Source organism: Terrapene carolina, unplaced genomic scaffold (genome assembly GCF_002925995.2).
Source record: "Terrapene carolina triunguis isolate 2854851 unplaced genomic scaffold, T_m_triunguis-2.0 Scaffold66, whole genome shotgun sequence".
NCBI lineage: Eukaryota > Metazoa > Chordata > Testudines > Emydidae > Terrapene > Terrapene triunguis.
The window spans coordinates 16,999,815-17,022,898 of NW_020664417.1; the positions used below are offsets into that span (position 1 = coordinate 16,999,815).

General features: G+C 37.8%; 1 protein-coding gene across 1 annotated transcript in view; it reads right to left on the reverse strand.

The window, feature by feature from the left end:
* Positions 1-23,084, reverse strand: part of INPP4B (inositol polyphosphate-4-phosphatase type II B) — a 312,722-nt gene that overhangs the window by 284,150 nt on the left and 5,488 nt on the right. The window contains exons 2-3 of the mRNA XM_029910663.1: positions 16,477-16,690; positions 14,723-14,767 (exon numbers count right to left, since the gene is read on the reverse strand). Of these exons, the coding sequence (XP_029766523.1) occupies positions 14,723-14,767; positions 16,477-16,567 (136 nt within the window). The 5' untranslated portion in view covers positions 16,568-16,690. The remainder of the gene's footprint in view (positions 1-14,722; positions 14,768-16,476; positions 16,691-23,084) is intronic.

Below are 23,084 nucleotides of genomic sequence, written 5' to 3' on the forward strand. Positions count from 1 at the left end.
CAGTGTGTACGCAAGTCTACTTCCTACCTGCGGGTGTGCCATTTATCCTCTTACGCTCTCTAAAATGCTGATGTAAGTTAGGTCATAATATGGTGCACTAGGATAAATGCTCTAAATTCAGTCCTCTTAGAAAACTACTGGTGTGTGTTTATGCTAATCATTTTAGTAGAGCCATATGTTCTGTAAAGAAAATAAAATAAATAAAACAATTTCATTCTTATAAAGAAAATATCTCCACACGCCTTTGGGCACCTGAAGAGAATGTGTGTATCAGCATAAGGAAATCTAAAATGCTAGATCATGACTTAAATAGTGTTAGTAAAGCAGAACTTAAGTGGTAGGTTTAGATTTTTTAATTATCCTCACTTCCTGTCCCTACTCTGTAAAGTGGCTGGCATTACTAATAATGACACTCCTGTTCTGCCCTGGAGGGGACTTCATTTCACTAGGAAGAACAACTGGGAGAGGAGAAAGATTATGTAAAGTGATTATAGGCTTATGAAAGCACTGTATACATTAACATAAAAATGGATTTACACACAGATATTCCAAAGTTGTAATTGATTTGGCACATGTTGATACTTTAGTGCAGAAGTAATCTTTTTTTTTTCTCAAGAGCCAAATTTCCTGGTTAAGGTAAACTCAAGGTCCAGATTTCAGAGGAAAATAATAAAAAAATAGCAATAATGATAATAGTAAGTTAAAAAAAGATTTCAAGATCCATTCAGAAGCATCTGGCAGTCTAGATTTGGCCTGCAGTCCACCTATTGACCACCCCAGCTTTAGTGATATCATAATAGAGCAATTGTTTTCAACATGCGGTCTGCAGACCTCTGGGGATCCACAAACTATGTCTAAGATTTCCAAAGTGGTCCACACCCCCATTTGAAATTTTTTAGGGGGTTCGCAAATGAAAAAAGGTTGAAAACCACTCTACTAGAGCTTAAACTCTTAGAAAGCAGAAGTTAAAGTATCATTGCCCCTTCACTTTTTTTTAATATATATTTATATCTATCTCATCAAAGGACTACTGTAGTGAAGGCCCAAGCTCACAGATTTCCCATTACATTGAAAACAGAGTGATTGTAGGATCTAGTGCTAAATGAGAAGCAGAGAAAAAGCAGATAGGACACTCGTAGTAAACTTTCACCTTTTACTTCATTGCTTTTTATACCATAGGCTTCTGTAGTCATTTATTTTAGGTTCTCCAAATATAAAGTATTCTACTGGCACACTCATTTAGGCTGAAATGCATTAAAGGCACACACATTAAAGGCACACTCATTTAGGCTGAAAGCAAGAAATGAAAGGAGGTTGACCACCCCCAAAAGAGGAAATAAACTGTATATTAAAATAAGAGCTCCAACTGATTTCCAGGTTGGAAACTTTTTAGCGGTGTGCACTGTCCACAATATCCAACTTCGGTACAATGGCATCATTCTTCTGCATAAACCCTTATATACTGGTAGCAATCAACTAAGGAGGTGGTATTTCATTTCACTCTGAATGCACAACAACATAACACAATACACTCTTTCAATAAACACTGTTGAAAGAAGTTCTGAGGAAGCCACTAGTCTGAATTCCTTGGATGGAAAGAAAATTATTTCCTGAGAGTAATTCTCTAATAAGGAAAGAAATAGTTTATACTAAGTTCTTCTTTTCGCTCATCCTCATGTCTATGTCATCTCTTTCTCTCTCTCTCTCTCTCTCACACACACACACACACACACACACACCCCATCATCATATATTTTAGGTTTGCAAAAGAAAGTAGATTATTTCCCAAAATAAAGCAACCAGAAATAAACAATACATAAACTAAGTAGTATATTAAATTCCTTTCCTCTGGAAGGCACAGGCACCTTTCTTCAAGAAGATGAGATGTCCTACTTGATATCTTTTAGAGACTGTGAGCTCTTCGGTATAGGGACTGTACATTTGTACAGCACCTCACACAGTGGGCTCAGACCTGGTTGGCCTCTAGGTGCTACTACAATATAGATGTTAAAAATTACAACAACAATAGTATTACAAAGGTGACCACAATGAGGAAGGCATGCACCTCAGAGCTAATCAGAATTAAGATTGCTCTTTAGCAGCTTCCTAATAAATACGTTGGCAATGACATTGCAGATTGCTGTACACTCTCTTACAGACCTCTGTGTACCCTATATGTAGCAATTGTAGCAAGAGTCAGAGAGGGGACAACGATGTGATGAGATGCTGGTAATATATTAAAATAGCATCTAAAAATGAAAAGGCAGACCAACACTGGAGCAACTAAATTATTATAACAAAGACTGATATTCGAGTATACACACAAAAACCCTTTAAGATCAATCTGACTGAAGAGAGTCATGTTTCTTTTCTTATAAACTTTAATTTACAGGAATCAGAGCTTGACAGAGGGTAAGCCAACTGACTCAGTTTCGATCAGTTCCACAAACAATACTTGAAAGATTTTCCAAGAGAAATCAACAGGGGAAAGCTTTAACATTACAGTTCGCCTCCTCTCCACTCCTTTGTGTGTGAAGTAATCAGAAAAGGTCACAGTACTTTCAAACAGGGTATTATTATTATTATTTATTTAATATCTATTTATTATTTGTCCTGAAGTGACACCCTCAGGCCCCCAATCAGGATTAGGGACCAGCTGAGTTAGGAGCCATGAAAACATCAAAGATAAAGGAGTTGTAGATCTAAAACCAGGACCAAGTGTAGGTGCAGAAACCAAGGTGTGAGGAAGGTAAAATATCAGTGCTGCCACTATGTCAGAGCTCACTCCTTTGCTAAAAGAGCTCTTTGACATGTCTAAAGCAGGGTAGAATGGAGAACACCTCCAGGTCAGAGAAAATTAGAGAAAGATATACCGTACTTTTAATCAAGAGAGAAAACAGAATTCTGCAATCCAGGTCAATCACTTTTAGCCATTTGATAATTACATTTCCTAACTAGCACACACTTGATAGGAAGCTGCAGAGTAATGTGCATGCAGATAATGGTTAAAGGAGAAGAGAGCCCACCTTGAACACTTGTCAGAGAGGTGGGTGTTCTGGATCAACAGCTAAATGAGCGATTGAAATAAGAGGTGATGTTCTACTTTGTGGCAGTTAGAGATTAAGCCATTTTGGATATTAAATAGAAATAGAAATTTAATAGCACAAGAGCTGCAAGAGGTAACAAAGTGTCGTCTCTTCATTAGGAGAAAGAGGAGATCAGTCTATGAGGGGGAAGGGAAAGACTATGCATCATTAACACCAACAAACTACAGAGATCCCAGAAAGGTAAAATAAAGAGTTTTAGGAAAGGTGCAATTAAAGAGTGATGGGGCGTGAGCTCTAGAGGATCCACTCACTTTACTGGAAGAGTCTTGTGCAACACCAGTAATTCACTCTGCAGGACCCATATTCCAAACATCCTTAAGAGGTGAGCTATATCCCCTATCCTCTTTAACTGAGGGAGTACCTCTCAACTGGCAGAACTCTGTGGCTACAAAGAGACAGCCTTTTCTGTCAAAGACCAGCCAGAGGATTAAGCAAGAATCAACACCTATTGGATGACAAATGGCATACTGGTAGTGCCCTGCTGGTAGCTCTAGCAAAACTGTGTAACGGTAATTTTGAAATAACCCTATTTAAAATAGTTTATACTCTGGAACTTTCAGGACCTTCTTGGTCAACAATCTGTTCATCTCCTCGAAACTAATGAAGCTGTCAGAAAGGGTACTGTTCTAAATTGTCATCTCATGTATTGTTGTAGCTGACATTTTAAAACTGATCAAAAAGGGAGAGACACTAATCACCTTCCACAGACCAAAAGACACTGAGCCTTAATGTGACACAAACAACATAGTTTGATCCTGGTAACCTTCGTGGAATGTCATTTCCAGCTGAAGTCTTTTAAAAGGTCAAAGAAAACACTGTTCATGCTGGAATACTGACCATGCTTAAAATTGCTTCATTACTATAGTGTTTGTTATCTTATGTAACTAAATAATGGCCCTTTTTCTTTTCAAAAGAATCACTGAAATAATATTTAATTGACCTGAACTCACTAGAACAACGAAATTAATAGTTAAGGATAAAAAAAGTCTCATTTGTCTCCTCGTACAGGGAGTTACTTCCAGGTTTTGAGACAGTTTACCTATGATGCATCTGCTCCTAATGAAGTTAATAGCAAAGGATGCATTGATCTGAATGGGAGTGAATTCAGATCTCCACATAGCCAGCATTGCTAATATGTTACTATAGAGATCTCATACTCTAGTGCCTGATGGCTTTGAAAATAATTCTGTTGCAACCTCTGACAACTAAAATAGTTAGTTCCATGTATGTCAAGATCCAAGAGCCACTACTATACTAGAAATTTCAAAATAGTGCCTGTATCCTCTTCTGATAATGCCAAGCAGGTTTATTTTTTAAAGCAAGCCCTGTCTAAGCATCTCAGATGAGACCACTGCATATCTTCCCCCCACCATTAGGTCACACTTGGAGTTATCAGGAAGAGCAAATGGTTTCCAACCAGTTGATAGATAAGCCTGACTACAGAAGCATAGCCTGCCATTTTAGAAACAATGTTAGCTGGGATTTTATGGCTGCTACTCATCTGAAAATTCCAAATCTTCCAGGCCCTGAAGGTGAACCTCACTTTTCAAATCAGAGCTCACATTGCAGGACTCACATTTCAAATCCAACATAAGTACATATTTAACTAAAGTGGTGAAAAGAAAAACATCTAAATAATGGAAGGCTAAAATCATCCCCCTTTTGATTTAACTTTTATGCCCATATACAAAGATTTCAAGTCAGTCTTTTGAGAAGTATCTTAATGCACTATTGCTACCCTTTCAGTAGGCATATTTAGAGATGTATTTTAACAGTTACATTTGACAGGCAAATTTTCAGTTAACAAGTTACAGAGCTGTTAACTCCAAATAAATAATTACAATCTATCATGCCATAGCTTACTTAAAAATGGTTTCATTAATATATTATTGACCTATCAAAACCTAATGATTCCGTGGGTCAATACCATACTGTGCACTTACAGCAAGAACCATGACCCAAAATATTACTATGATCTGAAAATAACTCAGTTACTTTACAATTTTCTCCCCAAACAAGCTGCACCCACTTAAGTTGAGGCTAAAGGCAGTTATGTTAACTGAAGTTTCATGTGTCTATTTGTCTGGGAGTATGAAAGTGGCAATTTGAATTTCATACTGTTGGGTAGTTATGCAGTTTGAAATTTGCTTCCCGTAAATGTTGAAATCAAAATTCTTTTTGTAAGGATTCACAATAATAAATCTTATTTGCTAGAATATATGTAGAAAATAAACACAAAAAAGGAACAAGCACATGTGACACCATGGCACGCCAATATTCACCACTGTCATGTAATTAGGATATGTTTTGTACAAAAGTATGCCTTGTGAGGTATCATTCTAAAAGTCTTGATCTGATAGGTAGTAATATCTCATTAAATTGTACATGCTATCGTCATGTGAAGTTATGAAGTTTGGCTATGTGTGTGTTACTGAAACACGTTGTGAGGTTGAAAACACCCACAAGCAGCCATGTCCGTCAGAAATTCTCAAAAGGGATTCTCAGAATTTATTTCCTATTTGTTCAGCTCTCCTCCAGCCTATGGAAGTCTAACTTGTTCATACTACTTCAAGTGGCAAATTAATTCAACACATTCTGACATCCTTTATATAGACACTAAAAATATCTGAATGCATTCACTCAGAGTGAGAATGGAATTTCCTAATACTCCTACACTCATGGATGTCTTAGTCTCAGAAAGCTGTGTAAACTCTTGCTCTCAGACCCTCTGATTTCTCAAAGCACTTGACAAACTGTAATAACTTAGTAGTACTGAATCCCCTGTCTAGCCAGCCATCCCTAATACAGTTGAACCATCATTTTAACGACTGCATTCAGCTATATGGTAACACATTTTTTAAAATACACCTCTACCCCGATATAACGCTGTCCTCGGGAGCCAAAAAATCTTACTGTGTTATAGGTGAAACCACATTATATTGAACTTGCTTTGATCCACCGGAGTGCGCAGCCCCCCCCGGAGCGCTGCTTTACCGCGTTATATCCAAATTTGTTTTATATTCGGTCGTGTTATATTGGATAGAGGTGTAGTTACATTTGTAACATAATTATGGGTCTTGAGAGAGCCCAGTATTACTGGAACATGGCAGCAGGTGCCCTATTAATAATCTATGAGACAAAGCATCTGAAAGCCTATTAGGTAATACATCTTGCAAATAGAATCCAGGAGACTCTGAGAGGCCAAATAGTACATTGTGAGGAGAGGGCCTCAGTGGCCTGAAAGACCATCATTAACTAATGAGGGGAAAGATGTAACAGGGATAGGGTGCTGGGAAAGAGTAGAAAGTCAAAGGCAACAGGAATTGAGGGAAGTGCTGAAAGAAGTTTGAGCATCTTCATCTACCTGTTTCCCTCAACTGCCCACCTGAAGAGAAGGCACTGTAATATCCCTGTGGGAGGGAGAGAAAGCTCTTCTTTTGGCTTCCTGCATGGCTTAGGCCCGGCTGCTCTGCAGCTTCAAAATACTATACATTTCTTCTGTCTAGTGAGAACAGACAGGACTGCAGGGGCATGAGCCAACAGCAGAGGAGAAAACTAAGAGATTTCAGTCAACTGTGCCGCAGAAACCAGAATACTTCAACTCTAAAGCAGCCTTAGTGTAACTGTAACTGCTTTTTAAATATTCAAACAAAACCAGCTTGATATTGTAGTACTACTAACTCTATTGTATTGTGATGCAGAAAGTGCAGCTTTCAGGGTAAGAACTGTTGTTTTAAAGGCCAGCAGCAGTTGGACCTAGCAGTGGGTTTCCAGTTCTTATAGCTGTAGGATGGGAGTAGCCAGAAAAACTGCTCCCCCTGCAGATATTTATCAGGAGAATGATGAAGGTGGGAGTAGGCTTGCCTTGCCCCTGACTCCAAAAAGGTGGGATGGGGAATAGCCAACCAGTCACTTCCTGAAGAGTCTGGCTGGGAGCCAAAAAAGAATACTGGGGGAAGGAGAGGGTTGGCAGGGATAGACGTGCCAGCCCTCCCATCCAAAAGATCGCTGAAGGCTAGGAGTTCTTGAAGCTTCCTGTGAATAGTGTGGGAGTAGCTCATGCTGGTTTGGCTGGCTTCTACTTCTTTCACATCTATGGGGGTCAGGGGTACTGATAAAGATCTTTATATTCTTCTATTGGAGAAGAGCCCTGGGGCCATCTTAAGAGAGCACGCTTAAAACTGCTTACCAGAATGTGTGTGTGTAAGATAAAAGTGGGAAGAGTACAGAGTTAGGAAATGGGGAACACAAGAGAGGGAGGGGGGGAAGGAGGATTCAAAATTTAGGGAAGGTAGGAAAAGAAAGAGGAAAGGAAAAAAGCATGGTGAAGTGGAAAAGGAAAACAACAAATGTAAGAGGAACCAAGTAAATATATAAAAAATGTTAATTAACAGAAAAGGTACATGCAAAATAATTTAATAAATAACCAAATTCTAGAAGATTATTTTGAAAATGTGCTGTGGGGACAGAAATTTGCATAGCCCTAGCCCTGTGTATCTGTCATGTCCCTCACCTGACTGTTTTTTGTTTGATTGTTTGTTTAAGCTGAACAAAATTATCCATCCTGGTTCTTTCCAATTATTTTACTGAGGCTGCACCTATGGGGGTAGGGTGTCTGGAGTTACTTCTGATTTATATTCATGGAAGTGCAATCAGAATTAATGTGTTTCAATGGCAGCGTTCACTGACTTTATCCTGTAAACAAAAGAACAACCCAGGGGTTTCAAGAGAGTACTTGATTATCATCTTCACAACTTAAAGTACCTGAACTGAGCCCACTGGCTGTGTTCTTATATATTATTTTTTATATCAAGAATTAACTTTGAATTTTTATATTTATCTGAAATAATCATCTTAAACCAACATATATTCATATGTTAGAATCACAAAAATTGAAGAGAGACACACATAGGCACTTTTGAAAATTGTACCCTAAGTGTCTTAAGAGCCTAAGCCTCATTTTCAAAAGTATCTTAGACACTCAAGAGACTATGGGTAAAATTTTCAAAACTGCCGTACACAGCAAGCAGAAACCCATGGCAGCAAGTCTCAGAGCTTGGGTCTACAGACCTGGGCTCACACTACAGCACTAAAAAAAGCTACGTAGACATTGTGGCTCAGGCTGGAGCTTGGGCTCAGAAGCCAGGGGAGGGAGCCAGGTGGCCTGAGCCACAATATCTTCACAGCTATTTTTAGCACTGTAGCACCAGTTCAAATCTGTAGATCCAGGATCTGAGACTCAAAGCTGCGGGTTTCTGTTTACGGTATAGATGTACCCTAAGAGTCAGATTTACAAAGATATTTAGGCACCTAAAGATGCAGACAGGCAACTAGTGGGATTTTAAAAATAAGCATCTAAGCACGAAATCAATAGGAGTTAGGCACCTAACCTGCTATTAGGCACTTTTGAAAATCCCACTAGACACTTATCTGCATCTTTAGGCGCCTAAACACCTTTGTAAAGCTGTCCCTAAGTAACTTGGGTGCTTAAATCCCATTGACTTTTTAAAAGATTTAGGCTCCTGAGTGCCTAAATCATTTTTGAAAATTGGACTTAAGTAAAATTTTCAAAAGCACTCAACATTTATATTTAAGGATTATGGGGAATATGTAAAGCAGCAAAAAAATACAAAAAAGAATGTCAAAGAGAAGCTGGTTTTACTGAAAAAGTGTAACAATCTTTTTTATACAAGACAAAAAAGAAAAGGTCTTTCCTACCCTCCTCCACACTTTCCCCTTTACTTGAAGTGGAAGCAATCCATCATCTGCAACCAGAAATCCAACATTTGCACAGTTCTGTCAGTATTCATTCCTATTATCTGCTGCATCACTCCAGAACAATGGTGATAAACCCCCTTCTCTTAAAATGGTTAAATCCCAACAGAGCCCTTTCAACGGTTATAGTTTTTCAAGTTCAGATATCCACAAATTCATGTCTGAACAGATTAGCTTTAGCTATTCAAAATTTATCCTTATGTATGAATTTATTCCAAAACATGTAAGCAAATCTATGTAGTAAACACTTTATGCTCCTGGATTTAGGATAAAAGTTTTCCTCTTTCAGAGCCCTGTTTTATACACATTTGTATTTACAAAGCTGTCACATACTGTATGCCTGGAACAAATTAGTTCAGGGGGAAATTATTCATAAAAGAAGCAACAGCTTTTGGCAAACCAGTGGAAAACAGGTTGAGTTTATAGCACAAAGGGAAGATAAGTGCTTCAAAACAGTCTGCTCTTGATTCTGCTACTCCTGGTGCCCAAAAAGGCAGCTGCCCTCTCACATCCTCTGCTGTTGGTACCAGTCTGTCAGTCATTTCTCTCTTTCCCGCACACAGGTTCACCACATGCTATGACCCACTGCAGAGCACATGAGCATCATTGTGCTCAATAGGAAGCCTGGGCTGACAAACACCAATTACACAGAAAGGTTGGTGTGGGATTTTTATCCCTATAACCTACATGGAATCTGAGTTTACACAAATCATAACAATGTAATGAACAGAGCCCCAAGGTAGTTCCAATTTTCCAAATATCTTTAAGTAACAACAGACGCCATACAAGGTGAAAACATTTTCTGTGAGCAGCTCTATCAACAATTAGACCTGCTTACTGAGATGATAGCTAATTAGCTAAAAAGGAACAAGCAGGAGTAATGCTACATTGGATAGAAGATGGGATGTCGACAAAGGAACAATTCCTTACTTACATTTCAAATCTGTTCCTGAAGGTGATGTTTCAGCACCTCCAGTACTCCAGACTAGGACTCTTGGGTCAGTTTTTCTTATCACAAGTGACAGGCAGAAGCCTTAATCAGACAAAATGAAAAAGAACAAACAGGGCATCTAGGCTGATGTAGTTAGGAGAGTGGAGGAGACCCAGGAGAGGTGGGGGTGGGGCAATTTGTAAAGAGTGAGATGAGTAGGCCAGAGAAGAGTTATGCAGAGCCTTAAAGATGAAAGCGAAATATGTAAAAGCCAATTCATTGATACAACTCCAATTGCTCACACAACTCCAGTGATAGATGATGACTAATTTGTAGCATTGGAGTGGTGCAAAGCAGGCAAAATATCTGGTGTGGTCCAGCTGATTTTAATCATGCCACAGATGCAGAGCAGCCATAACAATTCTCTACTCTGGGACAGTATGTGGCATATGAAATTCAGGAAGACTGGTTTCCTATTGCAGAAATTTGGGAGGAAGGAGCTGTAGAGCTTAACTGTGTTTATAATGGGAAACAAGCTTTAACCTTAGCTATGGAGAGGCTAACATCACTCAAGAAAAATCTCTTTTATCCAGCCACCCCATTTGCCTCAACTCATTCTATTACAAAAAGGCTGCTGGAGAAGAGAGAAGCCTACAGCATGCCCTGAAGGTCAACAAGAGTGGAGTATGCTCCGTAGCTAATGACTTTTTTTTTTTAATGGAAAATGTCCTATCACTAGTCTCTTACTTTTAATCCAGGAGAGTGTTAGCTCAGGCACCTCTGCTCATCACAAATGTAACACCACATGGGGGGGAAGAGGTGATTTCCCAAGTAGCTACGTCTAAAAACATTTAGGACTTTTTAAATCAAAATCAACCTCTTTACAAAAGATGTAGATTGGGTTTAGGGTTTCCTATGCTTTCAAGAGGCTTCTCTGCACTCAGACAGGTTTACCAGAGCAGCTGGTTACTAAGTGTCTCAAAAGAACACATAGTTCCAAGATCTCCCACTCTAAGGCTCAGAGTAGGGTTGCCAACCTTCTAATTGCTGGTAACCAGACAACCAACGCCTTGCCCCCTCCCTGCCTCTTTTCCCAAGGCCCCGCCCGTGCGCCACCTCTTCCTCTTGACCCCATCACTCACTCCCCTCTCCCTGTCGCCCGCTGGATGGTCTCAAGCAGCCTGCCTGTAGGTAGGAGGCAGCCCCAGCTGAGCGGGGCTGGCATGGGTTAATGACCCAGCATCTCCCCCGACACTCTGGTAACCGGACTTTTGGGTCAGGTGCCATTTAGGGTTGCCAGGTCCCCTTTTCAACCAGACTTTCCAGTCAAAAACTGGGCACCCGGCAACCCTAAATGGCACCCAGATACAGAAGCCAAAACCCAGATAGGAGACAACCCTAGTTCAGAGTCTTGAGACCAATAAAGCCAAATACATCCAGCAGCAGGGGTTGGCATAGCTCTCTGATAAATAAATGTTTATTGCCTGGACCCACTCCACCTTTTGTTTTCATTGATCTGCTTTGGACTAATTAATACTTCTTTTGTCATCTGTTTCTAAGACTCAAAGTATAACAAGGCATTGCGGAAACTGGTGACTGGGGGAGTTGTGGCAGGACCAGGACTCTGACATCAAATTTTGGCATGGTTAAAATGATGTTTCTGCTTACCAGTCATGTGACAAGAGCTGCTGCCTAAAGAACTATAGATGGTGCACTGGAGTTGAAGAAAACATTTAATCAGAGTACTTGAGCAGTGTAACATTTGGGTTTCAAATGCAGAGTTAAATCAGCTTCATGACCTTCTACAATTAAGCACTATCACAATATTATTCAGGGAGAAATGTTATGACAGAAAGAACTAAGCCTTTTACTTGTACAGGCAGACAGCTCCACTTTCAAACCCCTCTTGGAAAAAAAATACAAGTGCCCTAAAGATTTCAATTTCATCATTAACCCACTGAGTACCACACTCTCTCTGAATCCTGTGAAAAATTCTATTCAATTAGATTTTTACATCAGTGACTATACCTATACCATTATTATTATTATGCTGGAAATAAGCTAAAGCTATACAAGAAACAAATATGAAACAGTCCTTCAAATCTCATGCCTCAGAAACATTTCAGGACATACTGCAAAATTTCAGGGATGTTTTATAAATTGAATACTGTCCCTAAAGTCATTCTCTTATGTGCCAGCACAAAATCTATACAAAGCTGACACAATCTTTACCAACTATCTATCTGGATTCTTATACCCCATCAATCATTGTGATATCTGAGCACCATCACCATGGTACCTAATTGTCTGCTATGGCAGGAACATATAAAATCCATTTCCACTGGCCATGGCAGGATGGATAAATAATATGCCCAAATTAGAGTTTGTTAATTCCTTCTAAGTTTTTATACCATGCTCATTGCCGTCATATCTGAGCCCTTTATTAACTGTCTTGTCTGCTTTTCTTATCCACTTCCTCCTCTGCTTTGTTCCTTCCTTCCTTGTTGTGTTTTCTCTTTTGCTCTAAAAGTAAATGCAAACACCACTAGATAGTCAAACTTCTGAAGACTGCACTGGGGATCCCCCAAATCACCAATTCCTTGGATCACATACCTTAGTAATTGAATGAAATTTTAACACTGGGAAGAATTAGTAAGAGCCCACATTTTTTAAAAAGCAATTGAAAAGGAAACTCTAGAAGAGGCCAATCCCTATTGGTCCTGATCCAGTGTTTATCGATGTCCATGGAAAGATTCTCACTGAATTCAATGGGTGTTGCATCAGTCACATACTTATTTCCTCCCTTCCTGCTCTTCCTTTGCTCTGTTCTTGTCCCCCACTCAGTTCTCTGCATTGAATTTCATGTGCTTCTTCTTGCATTGCTCATAGGACTTCAGAAAACAGGATTTTAATACATTTCAGTCCACTGCCAGCAAACAGAACAGAGCAGTGTGACTAGGAAAGCCAAACAGCAAGGTGAGTTTAAAAAGTAAAGACTCAAGAGACCTAAGCTTCAAAAAATGGACATATCAGAAATGGTCTTCAAGAACCTAAAGACCAGAGACGCTTGTTTAATGGAAGCTCTGATAAACTGCAGATCCCAAAATAATTAACATTAGAGAATCATGCAATCTTAATGCAATATTTGATTTATTTGTGTTAGGCTATTATAAATCACAGTCAATCACTCCCAAATGTTCTGAATTGTGAAGGGTTTTAGCCTCATGACTCCAATTAATAACAGTTTCAGCAGGGCTAAGAAACCTAGTGGAAATCTTTGAAAATTTACAAATCATTGTTTAACCCTAATCAATATAACTAACTATATGTTTAATATACAGCATGCAAGACCTTTGCTGCTGTACAAGAGTGCAATGTCTGTGCAGCACTGATGTTCAGTGTCATTATTTTAAATGGCAGTGAACCACTGAAACTCCTAAGGGCACAAGCCAAGTACCTGAAAAAGCACTGGATGTGTGTTAGGCAAGACTCAAATAGTACAAAAGGAATATTTTATATTTTAATTGCCAGTGACAATCATTTGTGAAAGTTATTTACTGTACGACTCACCACTAATGACAGAGGACCTGCAAAGTTACCCCTAAATGATAGTAACTGCACAATATCATTTATTTACATTTTAGAATTTTAAAAAGTGTATTTATTAACACACATAAACTAACCTACTCATACACACATATCTATAATACTTATACATTTTCTTTAGAGTCTAGATCCAGTGACTAATATCTTACATATAAAATAAATTAGATTAGAAAGACAGGCCACCAGTTTAGGCCCAAACTAACAAATTTTACAGCTATGATCTGTTGGAGTTTCTCTTCTAGATTCAAGTGCCAAATTCAGAGGCAAGTTTAAACAAGTCTATGAAAGTTTACAGGGACTTAAGTGGATGTAACATAATTTCTTCCAGTTTCCTCATTATGTTTATTACATCAACTTACACTCCCTTAGAGTTAATGAGTTACTCTTCTTTCGAGTCACAGGGCCAAACTGGGAAGTAATGTATACATTAGACCCCTTATACTAATAGACTCATTACACGAACTTAGACTTCCTTAGACCTACCTACAGAATTCTACCAATGTCTATGGTAGCATAAGACTGTGTAAAGTATACTGCTTTAATGAACTTACTTCTGGCTCCTTAATGCGTTTACTTCACCAGTTTATCCTGCTTTAGACATTGATAGCGGGTGTAAGTAACTCAAAGGGAGTCAGTCTAACTGAGTATGAGGGAATCTAATTTGGAGTATGGAGGGTTAACTTAAATAACTAAAACAAAAAAAATCAGGAAATAATTTAATTTAAATGCTTTCTGCTACCAAACATCAAGTTAACAATGAGGAAACATGTTCAGCCAATTAGTCTGCTTGACCGACTGAACTCTCCTAACCATATTATATAGAGTGGGTGGTATGTACTAACAGAATACCTTCTGAAACAGACTGCTCCCCTGTAAATGCACTAGAGTAAGGAGAAATATAGTAGAAAGACAGATTGATATTAACCTTTCCCTACAAAGGAATAGTTGTGCTTTTAACTAAATATATACATTATTCAAAAGAACAGTATTATAGCCGAATAAAATATAGAGCTGCCCATAGTTTAAACATAGGGATTTTCAATTCCTTAGCCCAGAATATGTAATGATTTATAAAACATTATGGGCCATACCATACAGTTGATATAAAATGAAGTAGACCTACTTAAGTCAATGGCACTACAGCAATTTTCACCAGCTGAGAATCTAGCCCCAATATTTCCAACATAGGCACACAGTATCTACTATACACGGGTGTCAATTTTTTAAAACTAGTATGTAATATTATAGACACAGAATATGCCCATACAGTCCATTCTGTACAGAAATCAAAACTATGACTTACCAAGGACAAACTCCAGCTTTGACTCATTCGCAATCCTCTGGATACCTTTTAATATTAAAAAAAAAAAAAGTTAGAAAATAGGTAAATTCTAGTTTCATATACTGTAATCTTAACTTGCTTTACTTATATATCAATATCTTCTTGCCACTGTTGGAAGCATCTACCTTTTTTTTTATGTTTTTAAAGGAAATTATACTGTAGAAGAGAACTTTTCACAAAGTGCCAATATAGAAACAAAAACCCATGTTTTGTCATATTCACATTTTTTGAGAGATCACACCACTTTTACCTTGTGTGTGTAGGTAGAAGAATAAAAAATAATTCAGAAAATAGAAAACCTTTACTGATGTACGCTTTCTGATATATACATATGATTTATTTTTAAATACGTTTACAAACACAACACTGCCCAGTTGCCTAAATATCTCTGAAAAATATGGTATGTAATTGTTCATTTTAAATGCATAAGCCATCAAACCGTAAACTGCAACAAAAATATCCACATTCACTCAAAGTATATAAATCAGGTTAATAAAAGTAGAACACTTTACCATATATTATTTTATCAAGAAACTGCAGTACAGCAAAATGTCCATACATTTATATATGAAAGAAGGGAAATTAATTCCCTTTCTCTTATACTGAGTATGAGTATACTATAATCCCTTGCATTTTAGAAGTGTGCTTTAATGTTGCACATAATTTGTTGTATTTTAAATGGCAACATGTTCCTAATTCATCAGGGTCTGAGAGGGACCATTAAGTTGCAAAGCTGACCAATGGGGATAATGAGGGAAACAGCTCAAGTAACCGTGCGTTGCTCAACCTCCACAGAAGGTAACTGGAAAACGGCTGCAATATTGATGAACGACATACTGTAACTGCCTCCTGTTGCCACTGAGCATTACTAAAGAAAGGCTCAAACAGAAGGGGCTATGATAACAAAGAGGAACTTGCATGGAAGTCAACAGGGAAGGAGTTTTTGGCTATGAAATGAAAAAGGGTATATATAAAAGAATGAAAAACGGTATGCCCTCTGCAAAAGTTTAAAGTTGCAGAATGAACTATCCGGGAGAGTTTATAATAGCAATATTTAAAAATGCCTTTATAAACTACATATAATCATGTTTTTCAAAAACATAATTAACTGCTCTGACAACTAGATTTCACAAAATTGAAGCGCACCATCCCCACTTTCAGCAGGTTGGTCTATAACATGACTTTAGTAGGAAGGTTGGATGTACATTTGACATGGGTAAGTAACTGGGCAACTGAGATCCTCTAAAAAGGATTCAGTTCATAACTAACTGCATATCTTCAGAATTTAGTACACTGAGTAGGAGTTAACATACTGTTAGGTGTTCTCAAGGAACCGTTCCATAGTACTAGTGATGAATTTAGCCATCTCTCTTTCTTAAGTTTACCAAATTTATATTGTACTATGTTGTGGTGTATGTGTTCATGTATTTTTCTTTCAATTTACCACTTTTTAAATCTTATAAAAAAAAATCAGAATGTAGTTATCACACCCTTTGTTCCCCCCCAAGGAGGTTATTTGCATAAATCTAAAACAGTAATAATGTTTAAATAAAATATTAATCAGTTTATTTCCTCTGGTATAGCCAATTGTTAGTCAACGATTTAAATTGTACTATAGTTCCAACATGTCCATTGATTTGTGCAATTACAGAATTTGGGGCATTTTTAAAGTAGTATTTACGGTGTAAAATGAAATAAAGAGTATACACGCTTACTTGTAAACGGAGGCTCCCTAAGATTGTCTGCCTGTGTTGCAGGAAGAAAGTGCTGTGCCTCATCTGATGTTCTCTCCTCTTTAATTTCCATGATCAACCTCTGGAGCTGCTGAGTTTTATTCTGAGTTTGCTTCTCCAAGTGCCACAGCCCACAATTCACAGTTTGGTTTAGATGCAGCTTCACGGTAAAGATCTGTGTCTCTGCTCTAAAACTCTGCATTCAGAAAATATTAAGACACTTTTTAGGAATGCAGATATTAAGGGATGGGTTGGAGATAATGGCAGGATTGATACTATGTATAATACACACCATTACAGTATACATCTATTATTTCTGTCACAGAACCACACACACCTCATACACCTCTTGCATCAAACCCCCGTTGCTTCCCATTCAGTGAACCACTAAGTCCATGCTACACAGCAGTTCCCAAAGCAGTTAATGTACTGGAAAACTAGGTGGCAGAATTATCAAATTGAAATGGGAAATCTTTTTTCAGTGTGGATTCTACTGCTCAGCAGGTAGCTTTCAGGGCAGCCAACATAAACAATTTAGCAGAGGCAGCAGACAGCATTCTGACAAAGGGACTGGTGGGATTCACTAAGGTGAATATGTCCATTTCTTCTATTAGAACTGTACTTTACACTCAGCCTCTCATCCTTTCTTGCCAGAATACTACTTATCAATACGTGGAGATAATTTAGGATGACACAGCTCCTCCATGAGGAGACAACAGATTGTATGTGGGAGCTTCCAACCTCATGACTATGCGCAAGTCTGTTGCTATCCTGCCTGACAAAAGTGTAAATTGTTTAATGATCACACTTTAAGAAGAGGGAAGAAAAACCATTTAGGCTCCCAAGGATATGCAGGTAATAGCAAGTGCCACTCATTTAATTAGAATTAGCAAAGAACAAAGTATCTAGGTGTTTAAAAATCTGACTATTTTAGAGTCACATGTAGAAAAGAGACTAAAGGGGTTAAGTCATTTAATTTAGGCAAGTACTGGTAACACTGGTATAACAATGGACAAATTGTTACAAGTGGACAATACAGTTAGTGAAAACACAATTAACATTATAACAACAGGTCTATAGAGGTACAGAAATGATCATTAAGGCAGCTTGGATATCCAAGCTAGCCTGCTTGAGAAAAGGTTGCCAAAAAAACAAATGCAACAAGTTTTATAACTAAAATGCAAACCTATTAAAATGTACTTATTCTGAACATAAACAGGAACAGTGATTTTGCATACAAGCGTTCTGCCACCAGCCAGAAAGAAAACATCTGCTTTCAGAGGAAATGCGTCTTTTGGGATTGGAACCACCCTACTTATATTTACCCCTTAACCCTGGCAGTCAGAATTGCTGTATGCTAAGCACTTAAGGCATACTGTATCATTTAATACACATGAACCTGAAATGGATGTGTGTGTTTGAAGGATGGGGAAGGGGGATGTTATTCAATGTAGTCTGGATGGATATGAACCAATTTTGAGGCCTCGAACTTCCAAACTACATTTCAGAAAGATTACGATTAACTTGTACCAAGGATTTTGCAATTCTAAAATCATTGACCATAACAACTGCATCTGTCAGATAAGCCTGGGTGCAATTATCATGACAGCCTACAAAGGTTCCATGTCAATGCAAATATGAAGACATTTTAGTTTGCAGATCAAACACTTGATAGACTATATATTCTATCTACTGTGTCAATATATACATGCAAAAAATTCATATACAAAAAAACCCCCAACAAATTATACATGTACTGTAAACTATTTTCAAAACAGAAAAAGTAATGGGCTATCTTTTTCAATACCAAAAAGTGAGTAATTCACACTAGAGGCAAAAAAAATAATTGAGTAAAATTGTATTAATATAATAATCATTTCTAGTTTTTCTTTGCTCTCATATCTCAAATTGCCAAGCAATTTTTTCCCCAAAGGTAAGTAGTAAAATACCTCTCAGCCTTAGATCTTTAATGCCAAGTTTCAGTCCAGAGATAATATTTAGTTGAATTGAAACCTCCTGAAAATATGGATTTATTGTGGAAAATCCTCAAATTTCATTAAATCCCTAGCGTGGTGCAAGTGGCAGGGTTATTATATTCATGTTGAAATATATTCCACGCAGAAAGCATTCCATGTGTGGACAACAAAATACTTTATATTCTACAACTAAGGAATAACTGTACAAAACAGTAGTGGCAAAGCAACACTATATTAGGCACAATGCTGTTTACCCGAGCATCTTACAACACGACACACACTTCGGATGAACTCCTGGACTCTACTGAAGTCAATGAGACTTTTGCCATTGATTTCAATGGAGCCTGGACTCACCCTTTTTGTGTGATAACAGTTTTAAAGTCATGCCATTATTTTCTTATCAGGGTCTATATAAAAATATAAAGGGTTATGGTCCCTTAGGACTCCTGTAATTCAAACAAAGAATTCAAAGAACCTGACAACAGAACTGCTGTCAAATAAAGAAGTGTCACAGAGAAAAGTGGAGATGCCCCCATAGACACAGGGACAGCCTTCCTGCATCCCCACTGTCTACAATATACCAGACTCTTTTGGTGCTATGTCCCCCCTCAAGTGAAAACAAGTTTATTGAAAAAGCATTAGCCCCTATCTCCTCCACCCCAGTTTAACAACAGGAGCTAGCACTTTCTTCTTGGTTCCTAAAGATTAAAAAATGATAATGCAAAGTAGTTTAAAGCCCAGAATTGCATTTTCATTTTTAAATATGTATCTGAGATTAATCTTGACAATGTCCCTTTAGGTAGATATTTCTGCAAATTCCTACGTTGTGTGTGTTACCTGGATGATGTTTCACTTTATCAGTAAATTATATTCATGACGTGACATAGATAATCAGAATAAAGAATTGAAAGCTCCAGGATATCCCTGGAAAGATACTGTCATTGAAAAGTCTGAAGTTCAACAATGCACATTTTAAGTTTCTAAGAAAAGTTGTTGTTTTTTAATTCCTCACTTCGTATTAATTGTCAATCTAATTTTTAAACAAAGCTTTATTATACTAACCATGCAGAAGTGACAGGAAGAATGGCAAACTGTGACAAGTATTAACATGCTTTATTTCCATTAATCAGAGTTATAAATATAAATCCTTATGGGTCAATATAAAAAAATCCTTGGAGTATTTATTGGACAGCTATGTACAGAGCACCTGCTCAGTGCCTGTACTGTCAAGTGACAGCTACTCTTTTCTACAGCATATTTTAAAACGATATGTTTTTTATGCCAAATACTTTAAAAAAAGAGTTCAAAATGTCTAAAGGTTTTTCTCTCTTTTCACACTCACTGGCAAAGAGTAATTCTGAATTTCTACCTCAGCAGTGGAAAATGGTTGGGAATATCAATGAGCCACTGTCACTCTAAAATATAAAGCACCATCACAGCTAACCACCATATGTTGTAACAAAAGTAAAATGGAAGCTTTGATACGTAAATTATATCTGCAGGATATTTCTAATACAGACATCAGAGGCTCTTAATTCACAAAGCTAGCTGAATTCTATATGCTAATGCATTTCAGGTTCAAATTAGCAGTGATGAAATCATCCCATGGTTACTGATGATGGTGTGTTAATCTTCCTTTGAAAGTTAAATTTTCAATCAAAGATAAAGAATTTAATTAAAAATTTTATCTTTTTTTTTGGTGGAGAAGGCAATGCTGAGAATAAACATATATAAGTTGCCATTATAATCTCCATTTAGATCCCTCATGAAGAGCGCCTGAAGATATCTGAAATGAATATAACATGGTACATAACTTAGTTTTCTCACATTGCTGAAGCATAACAATTTGCTTCTTTTAACACCATCAGGTTCTCTCTCACACTGCACCATATCCTTTTCACTTTTCACACATTTCATTAAATCAATACCACACCTATTCTGGAGCAAGGGAGACCGTGTAATTATTTATACAACACCGTGATATACCAATAACCAAAATGCTGAATATATATATTGCAAGATTCACAGAATGTACTAAATATAGCCTTTCTAAAAGAGTAGATTGCTCTTCTAGCTGGAAATAATACCCACTCCCAACAGAAACATCAGCCTACTCAGGAGGCAGTGTGGTTTAGAGAACAGAGACTAGAGTGTGACCTCAGGAAATCTGGGTTCAATTTCCAGCTCTGCCTTTGGTCTGCTTGATGACTTTGAGCAGTCACTTCACTGCTTTGGGCCTCAGTTTCCCTTTCTGTAAAATGGGGTTAATGATACTGGCCTTCCTTGTAAAGCACTTTGAGGTCTATTGATGAAAAGCACTACATAAGTGCTAGGTGATATTATTACTCTAAAATGACAGGAACAAACATATATAAATGTATGTGATAGAAGAGCTGACACTCCCCAAAGCACCGTCCTTTTCTGACCCATTCTGGCAGTCACAGGTATACCCAAACCAATTCTCACCTCTACTCCCCCAAATTTATCACGTGACTTGAGACTTATTGAGTGCCCAGAACTATCAGTAAAGTCAAAAGGGAACTGCCAGTGTTCAACACCTCATTACTCCCACATTTGTCAGTACTATTGTCATAACTAGAAAGGGAAGGGTAACAACCCTCCTGTATACAATACTATAAAATCCCTCCTGGCCAGAGGCACTAAAATCCTTTTACCTATAAAGGGTTAAGAAGCTCAGGTAACCTGGCTGACACCTGACCCAAAGGACCAATAAGGGGACAAGATACTTTCAAATCTTGGGGGAAAAGGGGGAAGGCTTTTGTTTGTGTGCTCTTTGTTTTGGGTGTGTTCGCTCTTGGGACTAAGAGGGACCGGACATCAATCATGTTCTCCAAATCTTTCTGCACAAGTCTCTCATATTTCAAACTTGTAAGTAACAGCCAGGCAAGACGTGTTAGTTTTATCTTTGTTTTCTCAACTTGTAAATGTTCCTTTTGCTAGAGGGTTTACCTCTGTTTGCTGTAACTTTGAACCTAAGGCTAGAGGGGGTTCCTCTGGGCTCTTTGAATCTGATTACCCTGTAAAGTTATTTTCCATCCTGATTTTACAGAGATGATTTTTACCTTTTCTTTTAATAAAATTCTTCTTTTAAGAACCTGATTGATTTTTTCATTGTTTTAAGATCCAAGGATCTGGATCTATGTTCACCAGGACTAATTGGTGAGGGGATTCTCTCGAGCCTACGCAGGAAAAGGGGTGTATGGACTTGGGGGGGGGGATTATTCTCAAATCTGCCCAGGAAAAGGGGGGTGAGAGACTTGAAAGATATTTGGGGAAAGGCAGAGTTCCAAGAGGCTCTCTCTAAATATTTGGAAAACTTGGTGGAGGCAGCTTAAAATTAACCTAAGCAGGTAAAAATAAGCTTAGGGGGTCTTTCATGCAGGTCCCCACATCTGTACCCTAAAGTTCCGAGTGGGGAGGGAACCTTGACAACTATCGAGAATCGTCATTATTTCTGTCCTTGGTGAATTCCAAACTATGATAGGTAAGGCCAGCACCCATTAGTAGGTCTTGCTCCCCACACTTGCATTACTCCAACCAAACTATGACAGTCATAAACATAACTCAACAACTATTGTGTCTTTCACTTTCAGCTCTAGAGCACTGAAAGTTTGCACTAACACTCAAACATTTTCTCACAAATTCCTGCTACTCTTGAATTAATACCACCTGCTGATGGTAATCTTAATGGATATCATGCATGATGAAATCCTGAATATTTAATAAAAAGTGTGACATATATTACATTTCCCACTGTATATGGCCTTATTAGAGTTTGCATGTGACGGTAGTTTGCAGAGTGTCCTCTCTTCAGTGCGTAGTCATCTTGTCCCAATGTTTTACTGGATACCTAGCCAAATGTCAGATGAATTGCTCATCATTGTTGAACTCTGAATTATACCTACAAGAAATACTTATTTATAATAATTTACTTGTAATAGAAATTCACTTTTTCATATCCAAGTATGCTTCAGGATTTTTCAAGGTATTTTCTATCTCCAATCACATTTGTTTGTATGTATACTCCTTTCAGATGAGCATGCAAATATGTCCTGTTGGAAATTATTTTTGCTAATTGTGTCTAGCAGAGCTATTTTTGCTGCATGTCTACCAATAAAACCTCCATTCTTATTTCCTTCTTCCCATTGAAAAAACAGGAAAAAACGTTTAGTATTCCTTTGCTAAATTTTATTCCATACTTCAAAAAAGATGTTGAAAAATTGGGAAGAAGTTGGTAGAACTACAAGCAAGATTCAAGGTCTGGAAAACATGCCCCATAGTATGAAACTTCACAAACTCAATCTGTTTAGTTTATCGAGGGTGGTCACAGGCTACAAGTATCTATTTGGGAAACAGGTTTTTGATGGAAGGTAGTTCTAACCTAGCAGAAAAAGAAGGAATCCTTCGATCTCATTATTGGCAGCTGAAGCTAGATAAATTCAGACCACAAATACGGTGCAAATGTTTAACAGAGTGTAATTAACCACTGGAACAACTTACTTAGGGATGTAGTGCAAATCTCCATCAGTTGAAGTCTCTAAATCAAGGCTGTCTCTCTCTCTAAAAAGCTCTGGTTCAACTAGAAGCAAAGGA